The sequence below is a fragment of the Apis florea genome, unplaced genomic scaffold, assembly GCF_048593485.1.
Source record: "Apis florea isolate Af1SG1 unplaced genomic scaffold, ASM4859348v1 contig_3325_pilon, whole genome shotgun sequence".
In the NCBI taxonomy this organism is placed as follows: domain Eukaryota; kingdom Metazoa; phylum Arthropoda; class Insecta; order Hymenoptera; family Apidae; genus Apis; species Apis florea.
In genome coordinates, this window is record NW_028256738.1 from 964,879 (window position 1) to 991,352 (window position 26,474).

A 26,474-nucleotide genomic window follows, 5' to 3' on the forward strand; every position below is an offset into this window, starting at 1 on the left:
GATCGTTCCATCTTTTGTGAATTTCAGTTTGATAAATTTCAATGGGATCGAGGTTCTCCTAGGATCAATACAGGAAACAATTTTGAACGTATGTCGATTTTTTTCGATTTATTTCTTTTTTTTTTTTTTTTTATACACTGTATCCGTTAATCTTTAAATATATTACGTGCGGTGTATTTAGGTAGTATCAATCGAGAGGGCGAGCGTTCGATACGAATTGATCGACTGGATGAACACGATAATCACAACGGTGGATAGAAGAGATTCTTTGTCGGAACACGTTTAAAAAGGCCTGTATCGGTGGGATAATTGCTTGTAATACTGCTGATAACGATGATAGCCAGTCGATCGAGACGTTTCAAACGATGGCCAATTTAGCAGCGCGTTCGTTTTCGAGAAACGCGAACGTAATAATTTGAGCGAACGATACAATTCCGCAGCGATGCGTCGCTTGACGAATTCGCATATATTTATAAACGAGAAGTGCTGGTCCAATTAAACGTAAATATGAAATTGAGGTTGAGGGAGTGAGAAGGGAGGACAAAGAACGGAGAGAGAACGAGTGAGAGAGAGAGAGAGGGAAAATTCACGAAAAAAGACAAGTGAAAAATTCAGTTCACGATAATGCAGCCGTGATCAAAGGACGAATCGCGTCTAATTCCACTTGGAATTCGACGCAGGAGATTAGGACGTTCGATAGACAGACGAAGCGGCACGTGATCGTCGTATCGTCTTATTACTCCATTACTCCAAAATCTTGTCGAACAATCTTCGATATATCGTAGTAGTCTTCTTTCTTCGACGTTATTTCGTAAACATCGTTGCTTACCTGCAAAGATTCGTCCTTGATGAGAAATAGAGAGAAAAAATTAATATATATCTTTGGCACAATAAATACGAATACACGGTACAATCTTCCACATTGGATATCTCGTCGGGGTGAGCTTGGATCGGTAACGCGCATTATTTGTCGGAACACTCTGACGAGATATCGAGACGTAATCGCTCGATTCTTTACTGATCACGACATATGAGATCCTTCGTAATTCCTTCTACGCGATCATTCCTAAATTAAACGAAATAAAAATTAAAAAGAAAAAAAAAAAAGAAAAAAAAAGAGAGAATGAACAAAGTTTGCGACAATATAAGAAATTACAATTAATGATATAATGATACGTTTAGCACCTAACGGGGTTTTATCGTTTCAAGAAATATATTATCAAATCGTGGCAGTAGCTGGAATTGTCGTTTCAAGGATAAAGGATAACTCGATATATGCGTTGAAATTATAAAATAACGGAGAAGAATAAAATAATTTAGTATCGCGTACTAGACGTAAAGAAAATTGCAACGTTAACGATATACATTTTTGTGAACACCTAGGCCTTAATTTTACATAAAAGTATGAATGATATTCAATGATATATCAACGATTCGTTCGAGATCGTTGCCGACAATCAAAATTCTCAATCGAGCCTGTTATCGATCGTCGGTTATATTGGAAACGTACTAACTAACTAACTTACCATTCGTTCGCGCAGAAACCTACTTAATCCGCAGTAGATTGTGTATGCATCGTTCCGAGACTTAAAGATGGTTGGTTCAACTTCCTAGTATTTTCTTTGGAGGGGAACGTTAAATCGTTAAAGTAACCGCGGAACAAACGAATCAAATATCGCTTGTAAAACGAAATAATTGAGCTGATTCGCGTAAATTTTTACCAATATGGATTTCGTTTTAAACTACGCGAATTCATCTTTAGTTATATAGCGCATGCTCGATTCACAAGATACTTAATTGCAAGATAATTTAAATATGGATAAAATTCCAATAGGTATGTTTTGATCAAGTGCAAAATTGCGTTATCATTCATCGCGTGTTTCGATTTGATCGATTTAATCGATTATTGTTCCACGTTACGATATTGAAATGCCTCGTAATTACCAGCTATTAGAAAGCACGGATATACAGGCTGTTAATAGATATAGGAGACATTTTATTGGGATTGAACGGTGGAACACAACGAAAAAAGTTCGTAAAATTACGACTTTTTCCTCAGAAATCACTAAAAACAATTATCTTGCTAAAGATAATATGCTTGGCTTAATATCAATGTAAGAACTATAAAATATGATGATAACGCGTTATAATCAATATTCAGGAAGTAGGAACTTTTTTCATTGCTTCGAGATCTCGCAAAATCGAGCCCGAGAAAGTGTCTCCGATATTTACTAACTCTCTTTATACGGCTGTTCGCGCGTTCATATCTTATTTCTTTTACGAAACTAGGCTACTTTATATCCTAGTTTCCTGCTACTCTTTTTTTTTTTTTTTTTTTTTCTCTTTCTCGTACAAAGATACGTTTTGTTTTTTTCCGATATAAAAGTTTCGTACAGCTATAACAAATCAAGTGTCATGATTGATCGCAGTCTAACACGTTGCGTTAAATATTTTTGATGTCGCGTCGTTGTTTTTTTTTTCTTCTTTTTTTTTTTTTTTTTTTTTTCTTTTTTTTTGATTTAAAGAAAGTCGCCGATATACGACCAGACACGCGATTATCTGACGCGTACGTGTAACGAGTATAAAAATCTGAAGAGATTATCGATCCTCTATAGCGTTATTGTTCGATCTAGAAGAAGTTGGACCGAGAAGTGGTCTCGTCTTTTCGTTTAGGTGGCTGTACCTATTACAACGAAATCACGTGTCTCGAGTATTAGAAAAACGAATGACAAGACGTTGCTGTCGGGTCCATTCTTCTTTCCGGGTACACACATCGATCGGGTAAAACGTGGCCGCGAGTCCGTTTCTTTCATGGTCGACAAGATTATTTTATCCGATTACATCGTGTTTATATCGTTTGGCGCTAAGCGGACACGTGGTTCGGCACGTTCGAGGATGACGTGGTCTGCAACGGTGACCGTGACTGATGGAACCTGAGCAGCTCCGAGACCGTGACAGCCACACGTACCACTCCCCGACCTCCTTCCAGCACGTCGCTGGCACAGCACACGAGATTCTGAAAATGACAAGCATAACCGTGCGATCATCATTAATCCGTTCATCCGTGAAAAATTAATTTTTATATAACTCGAAAACTAAAAGGCCATTCACCGGTTATACGCATAGGAAAAAGTTGCTCAAAAGTCTTGTCCTTAATATCATACTTCAAGCTGATTGAAATCGGTGAGAAGGTAGCGTTTCGTCGGCAGAGATGATAATGCAGGGTGGCAACAACGACCGCTCGTCATCGTGGTGAAACAATTATATCAAAAGAATATTTTATTATCAGTGGAAATAGTATTACAATCGTTATGGTAGTCGTACAATCGGTGTTACACAGTACGTCTCTCTCGAGTGAAAAATCGAATATCATAGTAGCAATGTTATTCGATTAGGTGAGAAAAAGAGCTTCCCAACGATTGTTCTCCGGGACGCGAGATTATAGAACATATAGGAACGCAAAGAGATGCGCGACTCGAAATTTTCTTTTTTTTTTTCTCGAAGAGATCGAATTTGTACGAGTTCGCGCGTTTCATTCACTTTCACGCAATACAAAGTGTTGTAAAAACTTTAGGGGATTCGAGCCAAGTCCAGCGTAAAGGATTGAAGCCGATTTGACGATGGTGTACAATGATGTAAAAAAAGTCTTCGTACACTTTATACTGAATTCAATTAACAGTGAAATATCACTCTGAAACGTTAAAGTACTTAAGTACAGAAAGTATATTATTATAAAAAATATTCGCAGATGAGATTGTATTTGTCCAAAAAAACACGCTGAAACTGCACAGAATTTGATTTCATCCCCTCAAAGATTTTCCCCCAAAAGCTTCATTGCTCCACGTGGACGAAATTAAAATAATCAGGATTTTCAGGATTAAGTCGTAACGTGGTGTACGAAAATTTTTATCTTATTTTTCGATCGTGAATTGCAATCGCGTGAATCCACTCGCTCTGGCAGTGTAATCGGTGTTCTCTTTGTGCGTATAGCGTGTATAAATGAAGCAAGGGATACACCCACGCCCACACATTCACCGTGAAATCATTCGGCGAACGTGGTCGCGAATCCAGATTCGATCATAGAGAAAATAAAAGAGAGAGAGAGAGAGAGAGAGAGAGAGAGAGAGAGAGAGAGAGATACAGAAAGAACGATCGCGTTCCATTCAGCGATCGTGTCGCAGATCGTTCAACGATCACGAAGAAATTGCTCGTACGATGTGGACGATGTCGAATCGTTGGACGCACGCGATCGTTCGAAGAAATACGAATTAAATAAGATAGAGAAGAGGAAATCACTCCCTTTCCGATAAAATTGTATAAGAAAGCTTAAGCTTAAAAAAAAAACAACAAGATATAAAAAACGAAGCACCGAGTTTGGAAAAAGCGATTAAGATTTTAAGCTCACAGTCTGCGACGTATACAATTTACAAAAAACAAAAAACCAAAGAGAAACGTAGCATCAACGTACCATATATCTGTGTTCATACAATACAGTATGATATAATATAATAATATAATATAATATAATAATATATATAATATAATATAATATAATATAATATAATATAATATACTCTATTTATAATATGTATATATACGCTCTCTTTTCTCTCTGTTCTTTACAAAAATTATACAATTATACAAGCTAAAATGCAACGGAATGATCTCGTGTTCGGTCTCCTTATCGCGCCTCTTTTCTGTCATTTTCATCTTTCTGCGATTAAAGAGAGAGAGAAGGACGCAGCCTCTTACGGAAGCGACGACTAATCCTAAAGAAAAGAAAAGAAAATCATTGCGACAGGGCACAGAAGAGACGGTAAAAACTAAAATGAAATAAGCAGTCTTATGGTTGCGATTAATTCGATGCAATTAAGTCTTGTCCGATCTGTAACGAAGAAATAATACTGATACAATTATCGTCATTGAACTTGATGTTGTGGGGAACAACGTGTTTTAGTACGTGATAGTTTTGTTAAACGTGTTCTATTTTCGAGAACTTGAACGAGAATTTTACGCCCAAACAGTCGACGAATGACGACGAAATTGACCGGAAGAGGTGTGGAGGAAACATATAAAAGGAACGAACATAAAATTAAGTAACGAATTAAGCGTTAAGTCACCAGTGAATAAGAAACGTGAACGTATAACTTAGATGAAAACAAAGATTATAATAAAAAAAAAGAACAAGTCGAGCTTGACTAGAACTGAAGATAAACTTAATACCAACGATTAGAAATAATATTGTTCTTCTTGATTAAAATATAACCTATCTAGCTGCTTCGAAACGTACGTAAAAATTAAAGTTTTTATAAGAAAAATAAATTAGATCTTGTTCTCAGATCTGTTTAGATATTAGATAAATAAAATTTCCTAATGTTATACTTGAAAGTTAAAAGAATCTATCAAATATTTCAAGATGTTTTAAAAAATAAAAATGTACCAGATAGGACGTATCTAAGAAGGACAACATACAAAGGACTAGAAATAAAAAAACTTTCTGCCGTTGATCGATGCGACGAGCTGCGCGAATAAAAACGAAAAGAAATCGTATAAATGATTCTGGAAGATGCAGCTCGCCTTGGATTCGATGGTACGTTGACATACATAGTTTACAATATATGTATTCGTTCTTTACGTCATTACTGTTACCTTGTAAACACGCGCGATCATTTATAGATCAAAGTACAAAGAATATTTTCATATAAAAAGAGTCGATCGTATAAAAAAAAACTTTCCTACAAATAAATCATCGTATTAGACCGTAATGGAAACCATTTAGTTTCTCGTCTTTTTTTTTTCTTTTTTTTTTTTGCACATTCTCGATCGATTTCCCAGGATTGTTTCGTTTGTACGAATACGTTTTGGGAGCACGTGTTCACTCGTATCGTTTCGTTCAACATGCTAGCAGCAATGGGAGAAAGCATCTGGGAGAAACAGAGTCGCGATGCGTATTGTCTGCAAAAATTACTTACACGGTTCGACTGTCTGACGCGTTTGGCACTAAACTACTGCAAAACAATTCTCCTTTTTGAACTTGACGCGTGTCCGTGGAGCGACAACCGGAAGCAAAGATTTCTCGCGATTCGAAGACTCGATCCAAGGATGTCAATATATATTCAACGATAAAACTCTCGAGAATTGTTTGAATTGGGAAAACGATTTTCGAAAATTTTAATCTCAAATGTAATCGCATCCTAAAAGCGATTCGTTCCTCCTCAAATTCCTTATCATATACAATATAACCCTTATCGTACGAATATATGTAGAATAAATTAGACGCGTGTATATTCTAAACGATATACGTATTGTACGTCTACTACGAATTTTTTTTTTTTTTTTTTTAATTTTTTCTTTTTGTTCTTTCTTTTTTTTAAACGCGAATTATACGAAAATATGGAGATTATCTTAGGCTACGACCGAATTGCTTGGTCGGTGAGGTGTAAAGTGCTCTCGTTAGACGTTCCTCTTCCAACGAAAAAGATTTTCTTGTCTCATTTTCATCTCGAGAGCGAGAGAGAAAGCAAAATTTATCGTGGCCGCGCGATCCCTCCCTTCCCGTGGAGGGAGGACGCAATACTGCTCGTAACTCGTAAACAATAAAACAATGTCAAATAAGAATTCCTTTTCGAGTTCGAATTGTGCGTTAAACCTACGTACCAAAATAGGAAATCTTTGAACATAAAGAGATTTCTAGCACCTTGTTTGCGAATCCTGTAGTACTCGAAGGCTACCTATCACAGACCCATCAATCCTGAAAGAGCCGTAGGCGATTTATATTGGTCGAACAATAAAAAAATACTACCATTTGAGGTAAACACGAAGGTTCTTTCCCCTTTCATCTCTTTGAACTTCGCCAACCATTGTGGCGATTCAAGACACGTTACGTGTGCTGGATGATGCCGTTAAGAATAAAGATGTCCAGTTAAGAAATTCGTTTCGTTACTTTCCTATTGATTCCACAATAATGATTCTGTCGTCGAGAGAGATTATATTCGAAAGAAGAAAACAAAAGCGATCGAAAGACAGATGAGAGTAATTTTTTCTCGAACGAAATTATTTGGATACCACCGATTATTAACCATATTTCGGCCATCATCCCTTCGCGTAGAAAAAATACTATTTTTCTCGATAGATTTTGTTCGACGATAGATTCCACCGATCGTAACGATTCCAGCGATCAAAACGAACGATTCGTTCGTTCAAGGTACATACATACAGGCGATACCGTTTGATATGCGAGCGTTTTTTCAACTTTGATTACGCTCTTTGATTTTTTTTCTTTTTTTTTTTTTTTTTTTTTTTACCTTCTTTCATCGTGAAATAATCGTATTTAACGACCAAAACTCGAGGACAAAATACAATTTGCTCGAGTTCTTGTCGAAGACCTTATGCCAAAACAGAAACGGTTTAACTAACCTACGCACTACGTAGCGGTCTCTATATAACTATATAGGCGGACTAAATGTAAGATTCAAGCTGCCTTTCGACACTTAAGGGCTATCGAATACTAATTCGTCGAGGAATTTTTAAGCGTCTCCCTCAAGCCACAACATGGATGGAGGCAAACAAACGAACAACCCTAAGCTAACAACTTTAAGCTAACTAGAGCTGTGACGTAGTCGGTATAAATTAAATCGAACGTACAAAGCAAAGCGTTTTTTGAATAGCTTATTAGATTAAACTAACGTTTGATGAGAATATTTCTTCAAAAAGTTTCGAGTGTCTCGAATTCGATAGCGATTCATTCATCAACGAAAGAATTAAAAAAAATCACAATAGAAAGAAAAGAAGTAAGAAATTACATCGAATTGAAAGAACGAGACACTTCGAACAACGATAAATAGCTTCGATACAATTTTCCTCGTTTCTTATGTATCGGTTATATGGTTAAAATAAGCTCGCAATTAGCAACGATGCCAAGGAGGTGATTCCGCGCGACACTCGACCCCGTTTTCTTCACCCCGACATAAAGCGAACGAGAAGTCGTAAAGAAAAAGGAAGAGAGAGAGAGAGGGGGGGAGAGAGAGAGAGAGAGAGAAATTATAAAAATATCGTGCCGCTCTAAGAATACTAAATTGGATGGAAGAGACGAGGAGAGTGTCGTGCGATAAAATTATATCGGGCGACTCGACGGCTTGGCAAACGAATCGAGAAATACCAATTGAACTGATGAAACTATCTAAGAAATCGTTTCGGCCGAGTCGTTGTGTCGCGGCCACGTCGCGTCGCGTTTCGCGCTTGTCAAATCTCGTTATCAATACTCGATATATATGTATCGAAGAGTATAATCCCAGAGTAATCTTCGATTGTGCTTTTCTCTTGCGAGCGTCGTTCGTTCCATCGTTTTGCACTCTGGCGTGCTCGTCTTGGTCGCTCTTTTTTTCTTACTTTTAATCAGGAATGGGGAATAAATAGAGCAGAATGAGGGAGGACAGGAATGTGAGAAAAAGCATCGCGGATAAAACGCGATCCTGAATCGTATGGGATGAACCTGGGGCCGATTCTTCGTTCTTATCGTTCTCTCCCTCGTCACGGAAAAGGAGAAGAGCGGAGACGAGACGCGCCAGAGCCTCCAGCCCGTACGCGTCCATGTAACCCACGTCCATGATTGCGTCCGCGTCCATTAACACCTCCTGCAACACCAACAACGATACTACTCAGTCCCAGTCTCTACTACGTTCGCTGGACGTTTCTTATTTTTTTTTTTTTTTTTGATACAATGGATCTCTGCTCTCTTATCATTTTTACTTCTTCGAAGCGGTAACCTTCCTCGAAATCAACGATTCGAATCTTTTGCGATAATTTTGCTTCAAATTATTCGATTTAGATGCTTCATCGAGAATGATAGTGTTGCCAGATTTGGGTATCGTTTCGTTGTTTAATGATGAATATTAAAAAAAATATATATATATATATATATATATATATATACCCAATTCTGGTTCTTATCTCGAGAAGATGGAAATGCAAATAATTTAGTTTTAAAAAATTCTTCATTGTGTTTGGTCACAATTGATATATATGTGTATATATATATTGGTCACAATCGAAACGTTGATACGTGGTAGGAAAGCCGAGAAGTGAAGACACTAGAACGAGACGCGTTCAAAGCGTTCTCCGATGAAGCGACGAGCGACACAAAAGCGAATACGAGGCGCATGCAACTAAAGCTTCTTTCTTGGCTCCTCTCCACTTCCTCCTTCGAATTCTTGCATTTTTCTTCTTTCCGATATGTTTTTTTTTTTTTTCCTTTCTTTTGGAACAATAGAGATTTTGAAAAAAGACGAATCGACTGAATAAAAATCGGGGACTGACTAGTAGTTGTTGGAAATATCATGGACAAACGTACCGGCTGCTGTCGAAGCGTTAGTTACGATTTTGCGTTCGATCTTCCACGATTTTGACCGTGCTTCCACGATAAAGTGACCCGAACAGCGATGTTCGCAGGTTCGCAGATCGTATCGAGAATACGGTCAAATTATAGAAAAGAAAAATAATTTTGTTCCATGTAGAAGCAATTGGTTTAAAATACATGCCGCGGGAGACCATTAGCGAGAGACAAAGCACGAAAATTTTCGAAAGATTGGATTAATAAAGAATTTATCGAGTCGATAGCTCACCTCGTCAACGCCAATCTTTCGACACGCTTCGAGAAAATTGTCGACGTTACGCCTGCATCTTGCCATTGTCAACTTGGGCTGTGAAACGCAACATAATCATTTACACATTGATACTCGAGCGTGGGGATCATCGACTCGATTAGATTAGCCAAGAGCGCTTACCACAGCTGGCGAAGGAACGTGGATACTGGCAACCGATCGGGGTCTTACGTGATTTGCCAAGTGACAAAGTACAACTCCATCCGTTAGCGCCGGGGCGAGATCTTCCGGCAAAGCCATCTTCAACCGTGTCTCGATATGCTGCAAAAAAGAAACAAACTCAAATTTTAGTTCTTGTTGTAACTCGATTGATTAACGCGCGAAAGTTGATCCTTTCCTATATCCTTTCCTATACCCACGTTTCGAAGTTGCTCGATCAAGTCAGCTTCCTCCTTGGCACGCTCGAACTCTCTTCTCATGGTGAACGAATATTTTTCCGGCACGTTGCTGTTCCATGTAACCGACCGAGGTGACTTTGGACTTCCACCGTTCCTGTTCGGACTCTTGTTACCTGACACACAAATCATCACATATCCGCGTTTCAGTTGCACGCGACACCAAATCGTTATTCTATTTCTTTTTTTTTTTTTTTTCATTTTCATTTTCGCACGATGTTGTGTTTTACCTTCCACGTAACCAACAGCGGTTTTGACTAATCTAGGCGTGTGTCCTGGGCTTGCGTTGGAAGATAAAATGCTCGAAGACGTTTTGATTGGCGAATTAGGCTTCTTATACGGCTGCTCGAGGTATTTCCCGTTCTTATTGTTGTATTCGTTATTGCTACCGTTGATAATCGGCGTGTTCTGATAGTTGATGCGTGACGGAGTTACCTTCTGCACTGGTCTCTTGGTCGCGTTCTCCTCGTTGAAGATCTGTTTACCGGTCAAAGCAACCGCGTCTTTGTTACTAGCCGAGTCCGTCTCGTTGTTCTGCGATTCGTTGCCTGGCGGTGTAACTTGTTCTCGCGGCCTGTACACGCTTGGTCCTTCGTTCGCCCTTTGTTGTCTCAAAGCCTCTTTATACTCCCTGGAAAAATGGCAAAATATCGTTATGGCATAATAATAATATCGATTTATAGATCGATATCGATCTATTTCCAGATAAAAATAGCATACACACACCTGTAAGTTTGAATATGATTGAGCGGCCTTTTCTCGTCTCCGTTCATCAACGAGGTAGCGTTAGAGGTCGAAGTTTGCAACGGTTGCACGGATTGCGTGTTGGTCGATACCGTTTGATTCAGATGAGCGGATTCGAGGGGGCTGTAAAAGACGCGGGAAAGGATAGCTGATGCTTAAGCTCGTCCGTTAACGGGTAAAAATCACTACGCGTCCGTTGTAATGCAGTGTGACAGGAATGAACGGTGATTGGTTTACTAACGGCTCGCTTACCCGGGTGGCGTAATCGACGCGTGATAGAAGCCAGAGGTCATCGGTCTTCTGACATCGGCACCATTCTCCGAGGTGCTCCTTTCTAATTTCCTCTTTTCCAATTGATCGTGCAGTATCATTGCCTGTAAACATGGTACATCTTGGTGACGTAGAGAGAGAAAGACTGGAGAGAGGAAAGAGGGATCAACGGAGGAAAGGTGAGCGCATTCCTAGCGCGCCTAGGTTGGATGCCGTGCGCGTTAATCGCGAGAGACGATTCTGCAGACGAGTTCTTTCAATGGGTTAAGGTCATTCAACGAGGCTTGAACGACGGCCAAGCGCGCGACTCGACAACACAGATATCGTTTTCAAGGGGCGCGCGAGTTTCTATTCACACTCGCTAAATATAGACGTTGTATCATATACGCTCGGCTACAGTACTTGGAAAAGCGAGGTAAGGCTAAAACGTTCGAAAAGCTCGATGAACCGGTGAAGAATACCTCGATACCTACCTTGCCGAGCTCATCCTCGAGAGACGTGTGCTCGCCAGGCGAGATGGTACTAGGTGTCGAGGTTCCGCTGCAGGATCCATTCACGCCCGTCTCGTGCGGCAACGTGATCGAAAGGGGCGAGCATTCTTGACGCCACAGCCCTCGAATCTCGCCGTCGTGCACCTGCGCGCAAAAAGGTGTCCAGCAGGAGGTACTACGAGAAATCGTAGAATCGTGTACGTGGTTGCGTGCGTTTCAAAGTTTATTTTGCGTTTCGTTTTTCTACATGTTTGGATCGGTTAGTAGAAGTACAGAAGAATAGTTGCCAGGCAAAAGTTTCTACACGCTGGTTTCCGACGTAGGTATATACGTAGTCTGTGTTGTATCTACTGTACCGGGATTTACAAAGTTTCGTGGCCGAAAAGCTTGTTGTAGAGCCAGGCGAAGAAGAAGAAACGAAGAGATAGGAAGAGAGCGAGAAGAAGGACGAGGAAACTAACCGCGCTGTGAATCTCTTGAGACCAGCGTTTGTCGACGCCGTCGCTCGTGCTGTATCCACTGTCTACGTTGTGTCGCCTGTGGGTCCTCGTGTCCAAAGTCGCGTGACCTCTGACATCCAAAGGTGTTCTCCTAGCACGGCCACCTCTGGCCCTCTCGTGTTTCGCCGCCTGTCTCTCCAAATATTTAAAGATGTGCGTTCGCCCGCGAATGCATAACTGCGAAAAGAGAGGGGAAGGAGAAAAATCGTTGATCGATTGATAAATTCCACGTCTCGATCGCGTCTCAACTCCGAAAGCCAGCTAATGCTCACCGAGGCAGGTGGCGAGGTCAAAGGATTATCGGACAGCCGAAAATCGACCAGACTCTTCATTTTCCTCATCTCGTTTGGAAGCACGGATATCCGATTGCCGCTGATATCCAGCTTTACGAGTCTCAGGTACGTCAGTTCTGCGAAGAACGATCGGTTTTTCACCATTACGACGAATTTCGAACGTTTTATCGGTTCGATTTAATGAAAGAAGTCGTCGTGATAGAAAAAAAAATTACGTCGCGAGCATCGATGAAAAAAGCGATTTTATTTTCACGGATCATCACCGAAATTTTTATCTAAATAGTAGACGACAGTATTATTTTCGAAATGTTACAAAAAAAAAAAAAAGCGCAAAGCAGCATTACCTACCTATAGGCAGGTGCACGATCATGTTGCTCCTCAAATCTAAGGACCTAAGTCGCGCAAGATCGCCCATGCGGGGTGGCAGATTCGTGATTTCGTTGCATCCCGCATCGAGCTCGGCCAACGCGGACATCCTGCCCAATTCGTCCGGCAGAGATGCCAATCTGTTGTGAGCGACCAATAACGTTTGCAACGGTAGCCTGCATATCTCCCGAGGTAGAGAAGTCAATTGGTTGCGACTGCGAACAAAACGAACCGTCTCCGCTCTAAGTTAATTCTAAACCCGCATCACGCGGTGAACCAGGCCAGCCACTCGACTTCCTGTCCTTACCGACCTAAGATCGAGGTAGTTGAGCGACTGTAGCATCACCACAGTTTCCGGTATTATTCTTATGGCATTGTGGTAGAGATGAAGCTTTTCGAGGAACAGAAATTCCGTCACCTCTTCCGGCAATTCGGCGAAACGGTTCTTCGATAAATCTGCAACGAGAAGGAAAGAAAAGGAACGTTCATTCTTATATATATATATATATATCGGTTCGATAAGATCTACGCTATGGGAAAAAACACTAATACTTCTCGAGGAACCTCGATTAATTGGGAGACATCGTCAGGATTCTCGTAGCAACAGCTGTGCTCCGGTTAGGGTGGTGCTCGAGTTCGTTGGGGGTTCTTATGAATGGGGTGCGACGGTCACGTGCGCGTACAGTCTCGAAACGTAGGAAAAGGATAAGGGTGGCTCAGCTGCTACTGGCTTCGAGCCTCCTTTCTGATCAATAACTACCGCTTGTGTGTGCTTTCGTTTCCTCCTCCGGGAGTTGGTTAGCCAACAGTTCGTTTTCCTTCGCGCCATCGGCTTTTCAAACCCTCTGTGTTGTGTCTATCGATCGTTCGCATCGCTCCCTATGTGTCACCGATAATTTTTACGTTACAAATAAATGTGGGAAAAACGTTTCTCTTTTTCGAAACGGTATCGTCGAAAGAAAAGGTTACGCGGGATGATAAAACGATAATTCAAGGAAATTCTCTCCGATATTCCCTCGGAAATTGGATTTCGATTATCCAGTTTACGCGATCGGAGCACGGAAATTGCCAATTGATCGTCAACAGGATACACGAATTTTCTCCGTACGCCCCGTTCGTTATCGTTCGATCTCGGTCTGATTTACAAGTCTTATTCGCACGTGGACTTATTACGTATCGAGAAACAGTTGCGTATCCCTTGTGTACGCCCACCAGCGTAATGGGAACGAGTCCATGGGGTGGAAAGTAAAGCGTGGAACCATTGGTACACGGTCGATCGCATAATCGTCGGGCAAGGGCGTCGGCCCGTTGCTGATGGTACGACGAAAATAGCAACCCCTATTCCGTCTCTGTGTCATCGTCGCAACTCTCTCGTGCAACGAAACTAAACAATTTTTACTGTCCTCGCGATACTATATAACTCCCTCGGGAAAGAAATAGCACCTGACGATTAGGTCGTCGTGGACGAGGGTCGTCGATTCGAAAACGATCTCCAAAGCTGGAGGCCTCCCTTTGTGGAGTGAGAGACTCGCCATTGTGACTTAATTACAATAGAAGTCGTAATCGAAAAGTGACTGTGGCACGTATACAGGGTGTTTCACGAAGGGGTCGATGCACCAGGCGATTCCAAGGACCAAGGTCGAGGTCCAGTCGAGGGATCGATACCATACCATACGCGATAGATTTGCGTGACGCTGTGCAAACTTGCTAGACTGTCATTCGCCAACGGATGGGCGTGGCCTGCCGCGTTTTTTTACGATAAAGACATTAATTAAACGACGTTTAACCAAGCTGCCGGATCGAACACCTCCGAGCGTTAATAATACGACATAGGTGGAATACTAACTCTCGTCGATCGAAGTGTTTGCATTTTTATCGCACGGCCGCGCGCCCACTTGCTTATGCATACGCACAAGACAATAACGCCGGAAAGACGGTTCGCGCAATCATAAAGGGTTGGACGTATATGCCAGTGGAAAATGTCCGCCTAGTGATTTCCATGGTAATCAGAGAGAGGAGAGAGGGCAACGACCTGGTGGAATAAATTTATAATACTCCGGGGAAAAAATGGAGCAGTTTTTTTTTTCCTTTTTTTTTACCCCCCACGTTAATTAGTCGATCAATTGAGAACTTTGCAACGAAATCTATTTGTAAAAACTTTATGGAAATTGAAATTTCACTGCTCGTAAAATTATTACTTAACGTTAAAAAAAAAAAAGAAAAAAGAAAAACAGAATGAAACTGGATCTTGCTGCAAACTTTTCAATTTCTGGAAAATTTGTTTAATTTTTCAAGAATTTCTCTTTCTCCGAATAATAAACTTTGCGCTCGTTTCTCATTTTGCATAAATTCGCAGGAACGAGGAGAAAGAGTGGCGGCGTTGTTTGGGCGTGCCGCGTCGGCACGAAATCGTCGGTTAACTGATTCGGATACAAAACGTAGGGTCAACGATCATGGTCAAAAATTGGTCTTTGATGGTCGCCAATTCGAAGATAGAAACGGAGGAAAAGATAGATAGAGGTGTATAGAGCATTTAATAACTAGAAACCACTTTGACGACCGATTCTCTCGGAAGTTAGACGATAATAATGCAAGATCGATAATACGCAGAGGCCAATATGGTCGGGATAGAGGACGGAGGAAGGAAGAAGCGTGTTCCCTGGCAAGGAACGAGGGATAAAACGCAAGAGAAAATACCATAACGATGTTAAGTTATCCTTCTCGGGATATATGGGGTTATAAGAGCTCGCATAAGGGCCGCCGTGAAACCGTGGAAACAGAGGGTTTGGCCGATCGATAACGCCCCCATGGCAGATATCGTCCAGGGGGTTGGCTAGGAACAGCGCAAGGTGTCCCATGAGCTACCCTCTTCCCGAGCTTTTCTGCTGGAAAATAAAATCATTCGGGACGTGGCAAAATGCTTCGAGAAACTAATGATCGGTAACGACGTTAAAACTTCGTTAACGAGTCGCCGTGTTCCGCCGGGGAACACAAAATCGATTTAATTCCACTCTAGATACGTTGTCGACTTGATAACGCGTTTAACGATCGATTCTAAATGTGCAATTAATACCCGGAGAATAGGAATAGTATACGTGGCGCAGAAGAATTTTTTTCTCCTCGACGAATGATTAGAGGCGAGCTCGGTCGATCGATCGATCGGAGAGAAAGAGGAAGAACTTTGGTTGCACCTTGCGCGCAGACTAATTGACTCTTACCGTGATTCCCGACACGGAGATGGACGTCGTGGAAAGGAAGGAAAAGGGAGAAGGACGAAGCTGAGGACAAAGAAGGCAAAAAGGGAAGAAGGGTAAAGGGACAGGGAGGAAATTATGGTGTCTCGGAGTGGTGTCAAGACTGGGAACGGTCGGCTCGGCCTTGAACCATCGCTATTGCCGTGTCATTGGTGAAGAGATCGCGTCAAAAGCGAGGAGAGAGAAAAGTGTGCGAGGAATAAGCGAGGCGAGGGGGTGAGAAAGAACGTATGCCACGGTCGCTTTTGTAAGAGGCCGGCACCACTTCCGGCGACGAGGACGCGAGTGCCGACACGACTCGCATACTCGATCGAACTCGAGGCGGATGGGATCGAACAACCTCGAACGGAGTTTACGATTGACACGGCAACGCGCAGTTGCAAAACGAATCGATCGTTCCGAGAGATTTATCGTCGGAATACCGTGTTCTTGGTTCATGCTAGGTGACGCGTATTATCGTCAAAAGTCTCGTAGAATTTTGATGGACCGTGGAGAGGCGATATCGTCGCGTCTCGGACCGGTCGAAACTAGCAGGACGAGTCCGTCGAGCATCTGGTAGTTGGTGATTCAACGTAGCATGAATTAAACTCCGACGTGGGGAAATATCCAAGAGAGAGAGAGAGAGAGAGAGAAGAAGGTAAAATAAAGAAGGTAGTATCGGGCACAGCCGGTTTCCATACTCCTGCTGTCTGACCGTGGCAGCCAATACGTACCGAACAGTGCGTCGCATTGTATATGCTGCGTGTTCGAGCGTGCTGGTACGCATGCACGCTTTCGTGTACTTACACGCGTGTATATACGCCGAGCCGTATATACGACGAATCACGTTAGTCCAACAAACCACGCGTCCTCTTCCTCCTCTCTCTTTCTCTCTCTCTCTCTCTCTCTTGATTTCGTTTCGAGCCGGATATTATCGAGATTTAGTTAAGTTTAAATGGTAAATAGAAGGGGAGAGAGGGGGAGGGGGGGGGGGTGAATCGTCTATTACGCGCGTTAAACGTTTCGCGATGCATGAAATCCAAGGCGGAAGCGTGAACAATCGATTCATTCGTTGCGCGCTTTCACGAAGGCGTAAAAACTTCTTTCGTCCGTTGAAACGAGAGTTTGCCTCCCTTTCTTTCTTTCTTTCTTTCTTTCTTTCGCAACGACGGCGCTTCAATTATTGCAGTGCATCGTGGAAGGAAGAGCAGCGTTTGCTTTCTTTCAGCGTTGGCTACGAAAAGCCCGTTTCTCACTCAAGTGTTTCTCCTCCTCGTTCCTCTTCTCCCGTTTACCCAGCCTCCTCCTCACCCGTTTTCAGCGCGCGAACCGAGTTTCCAGCCTGCACTACTTCACCATCCTTGACCTAAAAACTAATACCCGAGGTAGAAAAAATCCCGAGCGACCTGGGGATAGGAAAGGTGCACAGGGTGTAACGAGACCACGCTCGATAACGAGTCGAAAGATCGCGTTACACCCGCGCGACCAACGCGTTTCGCTCGAATGGAGTATTTTTTTCAACGAGTTTGCACCTATCGGGTGACAGTTTGCCGTCTCTCGCCGTTAGAAAACACGTTATATCTCTATCAACGATTCGAGGTTGTTTCGCATTTACAATTTCGAACCCGAAGGAAGACGTCTTATTTTAAAGATTCGTATTTGCGTCTGGATAATTGATAATTGATAATGATTGAGCGGATAAGTGTTGAGAATGTGTCTATAATAACAATGATATCGTTCGTTGGTGGACAACAGTGTACGCGGATTATCGGTATATATACGGATCGTTATATATGATTTGCCGATCCAGAAAATACAACGAAATATAGGGAGCGAAAATGATCGAAAAATCTATGGTAATGGCTGGAAAGGGCCTGGTTCGATCGTACCGTAGAGTCCTTTTGTTCGCAACCATGCTGCGTAACCGCGAAACAAAGACCGTATATACAGGTTCGTCATCATTCCCCTAGAGACTAGAGCGAAGAACGCACTCTCTTGTCGACGTATCTTTTGTTCGATGTCATTGACGATGAATCGATGACACTTTCTTCACCGACCGTGTCACGCTACTCTAAACATCATCGCGATCGCGATGAGGATATCTCAAGAAGTGTGTGTAAGAGCGAGAAAAAAAAAATACGAGGGGACCTAAATATTTATGATTCAAACTCGGAATCCTCTTAACCAGCAATCCGGAACTTCACATCCAAGACGTTCTCTTGTTTATTCCTTATCTCTCGTATCGTTTACAGTTCGGCTAATCCTAATCCAACATTCGCTCTAGAACGCAAATCATATTTCAAAAGATCGAAATATCATTTCGCATCGTTTTCTTTCAACTCGATTTTTGAGATATATAAAAAAAAAAAAACACAAGAATGTAATAAGAATTTAAATTGATCGTGGACTCTATTCACACACGAAAATCGTAAATAAGCATGGATGTCCAATTCCATTTGTAGGAACTATAGGAAAACTACGAAGACTTAATAGGAAATTCAATTATCCGTGGAGTCCACGTCCACGTGCAAAACGTTCTCTTGCCTATTCGTCATTCGACTTTGTTTCTATATCCTGCACAATGTTCATACCACGATCATGACCATGCTTTGGATTTCTCGGAGACAAAGTGCATTTGGAACTGCTCGTTAACGAGCAGGCTAATTTAGGCTCTCGGATAACGAGATCGAGGAGAAACGGCAGCCTCGTACGATTTGTTTCCACGCGAATTATTCGGCCGGCTCTGAACCCGGTATCTTCTAATTGAAGTCACGGACGAAGCTTGGTAGATACAGATTCGGTTAGCCTTAATCGCGTGACGACCTAGTAATTATCCACGCTCGCGATTCTCCATCCACTTCAAACATCCGGAATCGGAGAAAGGTACTTAAATGGTACTTTTCCGTGGCCTATCGGGCTCTATCGTTTCGATCCCTGATATGCGTCCAAGTTTCGAGTGCATCGGTAAACTTCCGCGTCTTTATATTTCGCGTGATCCATTGTCATGGATCCCTGAACGCAACGCAATCAGTTAAATCTAGCTAACACTCTTTGACTCATCTAACTGTCTTCGTTCCGTCGTCTTATTGCGCCTCGGTATTGTCGTTCCTTTGAATGTCATCACGCTATTTATTCCTTGTTTAACATCGTTTAACGAACCGATCATTACGAAGCGAAGTAGCAATAAATAACCTAATAGAAATAGCTAATTGCACATTTCGAGTTTCCTCGAGATCCTTCCAAATGGAAATGAAGGAATTCTACGAATGGTCGAAAGGCGTTTGTGGTCGAGACGATAGAAAAAAAGAAGAGGCGCTTTGATCTTTGAAACGGTAATTTTCGGGCTACCGCGTGGTTAGGGTTGTGGCGGTCGGCGCATTCGAATCGAGCGTTCCCTTTTTATTTATTATTTTTTTTCTTTCTTTTTCCTCCCCTTTCCCTTGGAAAAGCGAAGAAAAACCGATGCATTAGCGAAATCAAAGGAATTAAAGCAGTTGGTAAACGACAGACAAGCCCTCGCAGTTGGCCGCGGCGAATGGAAGGCATAAGCGGTGAGGAAAGATTCGAAAAAGAAATGGATTAGGGTCGCGTCGCGGGATTCAAGGCTGTGCGACAGGTATAAAAGCGGCCGATCGTGCGGAACAGGTTCAAAGATTCGAGTTTGAAAAGGAGTGAGACAGTCCCTTGTCTCTATCGTTCGCGAGCAGAAAAAACCCGGTAAAGCTCGGTGATATGCAAACAAAGCATCGCGCGCGAAATTTACCCGCTCGTTCAACGGTGGAAAATCGTTTCGCGGAACAAAGCGGAGAAAATAAAAAAATTCCAGTCGTCTGGTGCAGATATGAAGTGTCGTACGAGAAGAGAACCCGCATAAATGTTGTCGCGTCTTCCACGAGGAGAGAGAGAGAGAGAGAGAGAGAGAAATATATATGCTTTCCCTCTGACGATTGCTCGTCAAGAATGCGTGTAACGTAATTTCGCGGCAGAAATTCGCACGTTTTCAGGAAAGACGCGAGAGCAGCAACGCGAGATAAAGGAGCGGCGCGGAATATAGGACAGCCACGAATAGAAGTGACACGGAAGAAAAAATTCAAACGAACCGTGTCATTTTCATTAAATCGCACGAATGGAGGTGGATTTCGCCACTAGTTTTACGTCTAACCATTTACGCCGCGACTCTAATCATCCTTTCGTCGTTTCTCGTTAAAAAATTAACGTCGAATGAATCGCGTATCATGCTCAATCCGATGCTCAATTCCGATTTTCCAATATCGATTCGCTGCGTTGAAAAGGATCCAACGCGTTAACCTCGCCAGATCATCTTGTATGGAAGCTTGGGACGGCTTATCGTACGACGACCCAAGAATAACTTGATTACATTCATTAGCCATCTATAACGTTAGCCTGTAACGATATAACACAGCCCGAACCATAACAGTATTCCGTACCATTTCAACTCGTGCCACGTAACAACACGTGCATAGACTGACAAACGAGATTACCTAGAACGATAATTAGCGATCGTCCCTTTCTTCTACCTGCCCCGACTATCGATACTCATCCAAGCTCCCATTTCCGAGAAGAGGGTACGTGTCCTCCGTACCGAATCACGGCCCGACCAAAAATTTCGCGTAAAACTGCCACCGCTTATATTCGCGTTTGGCGAAAAAAGCACCGAGGGAAGACTCGTTTCTCGCATCTGCAATGCGGCTAGGATTTATCGACGGACAAAACACGACTCGAGACAACCGCGCCAAGTTAAGCCCGCGGTCGATCGATGTATCTATCTTCCTTTCCCATCGAAACGGACTTAAGCGTTTTACCGCGTTTGCGGTTGTTGCACCATGCCGAGAAACGCGTTTCCGACTCGAGAGGATTCGATATCAATTCTTAAGAGAGATTTCGAATTCTAAAGGAATCGAGAAAGGCCGATCGACGATATATTAAAAAGCGAGGCGATAAACGATTGACCCCGATTTTTTAAAAGCTTTTCATCGAATATACGCCGTGCACTCGTGTTTTCAAGTGATCGATACGGGCAAATCCCGGCAAACATCTTTCACTCGAGTTACCCGATACACGGTGCCTCTTTACACGGATATATACCACCGGTTCGATAGTCGGTGAGATTTTCTAATATCGCTCGCCCTTGTACCGTTTGCAGAGCACTCGTCGATGCTCATCTCGACGCGGATTATCTTGCAACCCGAGAGTCGCGGGTGCGCGGTTTTTCACGCCGATCATCCGACTCCATCAACGCTGACCCAGTTCACCAACTCGTGGAACGCAAAGCGGAATGCGCGGAGGGCAATCCGATCGGCTCGGCCGCTAAGGTCGGCTAAGGTCGTGACCGTGAAATCCCTCTTGAATCGCAGCCGAACGGTGACGTAACAACGGATCGCGTAACCCCTTCACCAATAAAATGACACCTCCGTGTCCTCGGGCCGAGCGCGAAACGGCGCGATACGGCGGGACGTCCAAAGATTGCCGATTAAAAATACGGTGTGGGTTCGCGAGTAGACGGTAGACGGCCCTGCGACACTGCTAATTATAACTCGGCAACGAAACCACCGCGTTGACTCGCACGAGCGATACGCGCGCATACAATCGTAACCCGGTGCATATTAGCGACGTGTCGCAAAACGGGCAAAGCGCCGTTTTAAAACGGCACGTTTTCAACGATACTGTGGCTTCGCTTTTGGCGGTTTTACGCGCGACTACTCTCGTCCACCGCGCCCTTTCTTCTATCCGCCTTCGCCAACGCTAATTAGCGAACTCGACTTTTAATCCAAGGTGTTTAATTAATGTGTCTTTTTAACAACGATTCGTCGCTCGAGCGAACCTTGACGCGAGAGCTGTTACTACGGTTGTTGTAAAAAATCTTCGAGTTTCTGTTTTATCCGTAATTTCCCGTATAATTTTCGTAGACGTTGCACAAGAACTGATATTTTTCCAATAAGGTAAGGAAGTGACGATATCGGCAAATAATTATTTTTCTACGAATTATAAGAATGGTGGAATAAATAGACAGCTTGCGGGACGAAGCGTTGACGTTTAAAATTATCGCAAAAAAAATGTATGACCATTTATCGTTGAATCCTTTGGTTGAAGGAGTAAGTTTAAAATATTTGTTATACGGTTGTGTTGGCACTTGAACGAAAAAACAAATAGGGCATCGTATCTCGGGGGCATGCGAGATACTCGCTCATATCGGAAACATTCATCGCGTACTCTCGAAACGTGCGCGATATGATCTTTAGATGCAAGTCATGGCTACATCGTGTGATACGTAGCGACACGTTCCTTTTATAAAGACACGTCGCGTCATCGTTGTCATTTCCTATCCGCGATACTTATCGAGCGCCAAGTAGTAAAAGCACTCTTTTAAGAGTAAACGTGTAAAATTGCGTGCAAACGTTTTTGAAACGCGTGCTCGACCCGTCGTGTATGAAAGAAAACGCCGCCGACAGTTCGTCTTTACGACTTACTGGTAGTCAAGCGAGTCGTGGAATCCAAAGTTTCGCGAGTCCCTCTTGAGACGCGTGCCAGCCCATTCTTGGAAAGCTTCGGTTGCGAAATAGTCGTTCCCCGGTAGTACGATCGTTCGTCGGATAGTGGTTCGTTACTGGTAGTGGTCTGATGGACGGAAACAGGGAGAGGAGGCGACTTTTCCACCCCTTGGATGGGTGGCGAGCACTCGAGAGACTTCATCTTCGAGGAGTGCTCCTTTGGCAGAGAGACAAGAGCGCGAGATAACCGAGTAGCACCGGCGCTATCGCGATGCAAACGATGTAACGCGTTATGGAGTATCGACCTGTTGGCACCCCTGCCTCTGCAGCTGCGTCTCTATCTTTAGCTCGGACCGGCCCATACCATGGGACTCTCCCATAACCATGGTGGCTGCTCTCCCTTCGTCGTTCCTTTACTTTTTCTTTCTTTCTTTCTTTCTTTCTTTCTGTCATAACGCGTTCCTCGATATTCAGAGCGCTCATCATACTTGGCTTTTGTAAAGAGACTACCTCTGATGTCTTTTCATCGCGAAAGACTTTGTCGAGAATCTCGCTCACTGAAGACGCTGATTATTTTCTTCTTTTTTCCAAGATGGATCCTTGCCACGAATTAATCGAACGAATCCGTCTCGAGCATCGCAACGTCTCCGAGACTGAATTAGCCTCGAGCGATTCGAGAAGAAAACGCTTTCGATTCGCTAGACCGGTTCTCGGCCGAGAGACACCTGTCGCGAACTCGACCACGCTCAAAAAGAGACGACTAACTGGCCGCGGAACAAAGAGGGAAATGGAACGAACATTGACGAAAGACGAAGACCGATCGCTTCACTGTTCGATCGGCGCAGTCATTCCAATTCTTCCTTTCTTTTTATTAATTACGATATTCCTCCATCGACGTATCTTTATAAGGAGCTCGGATAAGTATTCATAATGATGAAAAATAATTAGATGTAATTACAGGTTGCCTGTAAGTCGCAACTTCATTTAGAATCTTACAATTTAGAGTTTGTTGAATTGAAATCGACGATGTGATTGAAATGTTGAACAAAAACGAGGGTTGGCAGAAAAAAAAAGAAAAAGAAAACAAAGAATTTTGTCCTTTTCCTCTCTTTCGTCATTTTCAAAGAAAGCATTAGTCACATCGTGACATAATTGATAAGAAGCTTTTTCCTCTGTATCATGAGCGTATCATGACGAATCTTTATTTATCTATATATCTTGTTATCTCTATGATACATATTTTCACCTTCTCGTTTCAATACATTACAATTCACTTCATTCAACTCGTGAAGTAAAGTCATTAATAATTGATACATTGACTACGAGGAAATAATTTGTTCGAAATAGTAATCGTCTTGCCAAGTCTCTCTATACCTGTCCGTTCGCGCATCCAACTCATTTCCTTTCTCTCTTTTCTCCTCAAATGGACCACCGTGTCGTGTGTTTGCTTTTACTGGTTCTTGTATGCGTCACGGACAATAGATCGACTCTTTCTTCGATAAAGGCGACATATCAAACCCACGGGTTTCTCCGGGTGAATGGAGACCACAGGATCTATTCCACGCGTTCGAGAAACTCTAAGCTGAAACTCGTTGGCGTACAATATAACGAGAGTTCGTAATTTTCCTTTACGAAGCATAGATTTGAGCAACGTAGAAACGCGTTTCGTCGAATCCCTCGTAGCGACGTGAACTGACCTGGGGTTCCTTAATGAAGTTACGTCCCCTTCTGTCATCGTCATACTTCATCGTAAGAAGGTCCGACATGAGCCATTCGGTTCGATAATATCCCGGCGAAATTGTAACATAGCATAAAATTTCTCTTTCTCTGAAGCTTCATCATTGCTCGAACATCAAGGAATTGCCGACCGAAATTGCCTTGTCCCCTTTCGTTCAATGAAAAATCACCATCGAAAACCGATAAACCTCATTTACCTGACAAAGCAATGCAACAGCGAGGCACCACGATGATTATTTGTTCCTTTGCAACGAGCGAACAATCACAACCTAGTCCTGATTAAAACTCATGGCATTGAATATATTTTCTCTTTACAAAAATAGATACGTTTTATATTTTAATGTATTTTAAAATTAATAGACATTTTTTAAAAAACAAATTTTTTGCCTGAAGGAATCTGTTATTATTCTTGTAAAGAAAAAATCTGAATCGATTAACAGAAAAAAATTTATAATAGATCGTGCACGCAAAAAAAATATAATCGATTAAAATAATTCTTCTTAATAGTTTATAAATTTATGATCTTAATTGTCGTTAATTTACGATCAATCTTCGTAGTTGCATATATTTTCAATTGTCATCTAACGTAAATACATAACATAGCATACATATGTATATATATACGTGGTACAATATACCATACGATCGATGCAAGTTCGAAATAACTTAACCTCGAAAAGAGTCCTAGCTGATAAAATTATCTTCCTGCTGTACACACGATATTAACTATATCTACCTGTATTCATTGTTATCAGGATTATCGGTAACATTCTTAGCGACAAATAATCGTGTTATCTTTATATTTGCGTCGCATATTTAATCATATTTAAAATTGAATCGGGATCAGAAAATCGATCGGTTTCTATATTTTTGCCAAAGTTTTTTTCAAGCAGGATGAGAGTTCTTAGATTAGTTGACAATAATATTGACAGTCAAAAAGTTGAAGTACTTTTACGCTTCTGTACACGTAATTCCTTCGTGGTGTACCGGTGATATGAACGGTAGTCGAATACATGATTATCGCGGTAACAGGAAACACCGGGTGTGTCATGATAATGTCTCTATGCGAATTTTTATTTTATACATAATCTTATATAATGTATTCTTTTAATCAATTATTTTTGTAAAAAAAAATATCAAAATAAGAAATTATTATCCATACTTCACTTATTTTATAATATGATTGTATGATCCATTTATGTAAATATTAATTGACAACTTATATACATTGTTCAAACAGATAGGAGAAAGTAAATTATATATAAATATTTTATTCTGCTTGCTACTGCTTGTACTGTATATATATATATATATATATATATATATAGCTTCTATATATTATGTAACACTTAAATATTTCATATTATTCATTATTCTAAGGAATCATGAAAAGAATATTGTATCTTTTCCCAAAAGACGATATTTCTTACTCGCGTTCGTTTGTTTTCTCTTTCAAGAGTAATACAGGGAGCTTAGTCGTTTCGAATCTGTTTTTATGTGTTTTTATAAGAAATAGCGAATGAAAAATGAATCGTAAAATATTGTAATCGAATGAAAGATATAATTGTAATCTGAACAACGTATACATGTTTAAAAAGTAATATTCGGCGTCACATAAATACGATCAAAACTAATACATATTTAAAAACTAAGATTAAGAAAGAAAGAAATTTTTTTCGGAATAATTTTTATGATATAATATTTAATCCGAAAATATTTGTGATATTCTTTAGATATAATTCTTTTTATCTTTCTTATTTTATATTTATCTATGTATATAAAATATGTATATAAATTTATGTATAAATGTCAATTCAAATGAAAGAAGAATGATTTATAGTTAGAGGTCAAAAAACTCACCGGCAATAACTGTATCCTGAAGATTATATTTACTAGAGCCTGTTTTTCCTACTTTTGGAAAATCCTTAAGTTTTCGACCGCTAAGCTTGAGCTCACCGCTTAAGTGTGCTTCCTCCAGGATTCGCTCAAGACTTCTAGTGAGCTGCTTTTGTATGTGGCCGCTCATGTTCGACGCGACCATCGCCATATTACATTTTTCGGGTACGTACACGCGGAAGCACAACAGCGAATATCTTTCCTGGCGTATCAGCCACTCGTCTTTTAGACGACGAGGTAAGATGTTATAAAAAAAAATTAACACCCACCAACTACTCCCGATACTTGCTTCTGCGCTACTGATCACAACTTAGTAAAGCGCATGGATGCAAACGATTATAGCGCCCCCATTTAGACGCCATTTTAAAAACAATATTCGAT

General features: G+C 41.7%; 1 protein-coding gene across 4 annotated transcripts; it reads right to left on the reverse strand.

The window, feature by feature from the left end:
* Positions 1 to 80: 80 nt before the first annotated feature.
* Lrch (Leucine-rich-repeats and calponin homology domain protein) lies at positions 81 to 26,466 on the reverse strand. Of its 4 annotated transcripts, XM_086911584.1 has the most exons (14): positions 26,058 to 26,466; positions 13,030 to 13,174; positions 12,701 to 12,933; positions 12,332 to 12,468; positions 12,021 to 12,236; positions 11,542 to 11,703; positions 11,051 to 11,172; positions 10,781 to 10,921; positions 10,285 to 10,685; positions 10,019 to 10,170; positions 9,783 to 9,920; positions 9,621 to 9,698; positions 8,492 to 8,633; positions 3,248 to 4,769 (listed from the first exon to the last, which is right to left on the reverse strand). In XM_086911584.1, the coding sequence occupies exons 1-14, from the start codon at positions 26,242 to 26,244 to the stop codon at positions 4,576 to 4,578; spliced, it is 2,448 nt and encodes an 815-aa protein (XP_086767710.1). In that variant the 5' UTR covers positions 26,245 to 26,466; the 3' UTR covers positions 3,248 to 4,575. The 4 variants fall into 4 exon arrangements, with proteins under 4 accessions (XP_012344652.1, XP_086767710.1, XP_086767711.1 ...); XM_012489198.2 differs by lacking the exons at positions 3,248 to 4,769; positions 8,492 to 8,633 and adding an exon at positions 81 to 3,016; XM_086911585.1 differs by lacking the exon at positions 8,492 to 8,633 and having other exon boundaries at positions 4,639 to 4,769.
* Between the last annotated feature and the right edge of the window lie 8 nt (positions 26,467 to 26,474).

Coding starts and splice junctions, on each gene's coding strand:
- Lrch (XM_086911584.1), bottom strand. CDS start 26,244: ATGGCGATGGTCGCGTCGAACATGAGCGGCCACATACAAAAGCAGCTC. Junction 11,704..12,020: donor CTCAAGAGATTCACAGCGCG/GTTAGTTTCCTC, acceptor TTTTGCGCGCAG/GTGCACGACGGCGAGATTCG. Junction 10,686..10,780: donor AATCATATTCAAACTTACAG/GTGTGTGTATGC, acceptor CCATTTTTCCAG/GGAGTATAAAGAGGCTTTGA.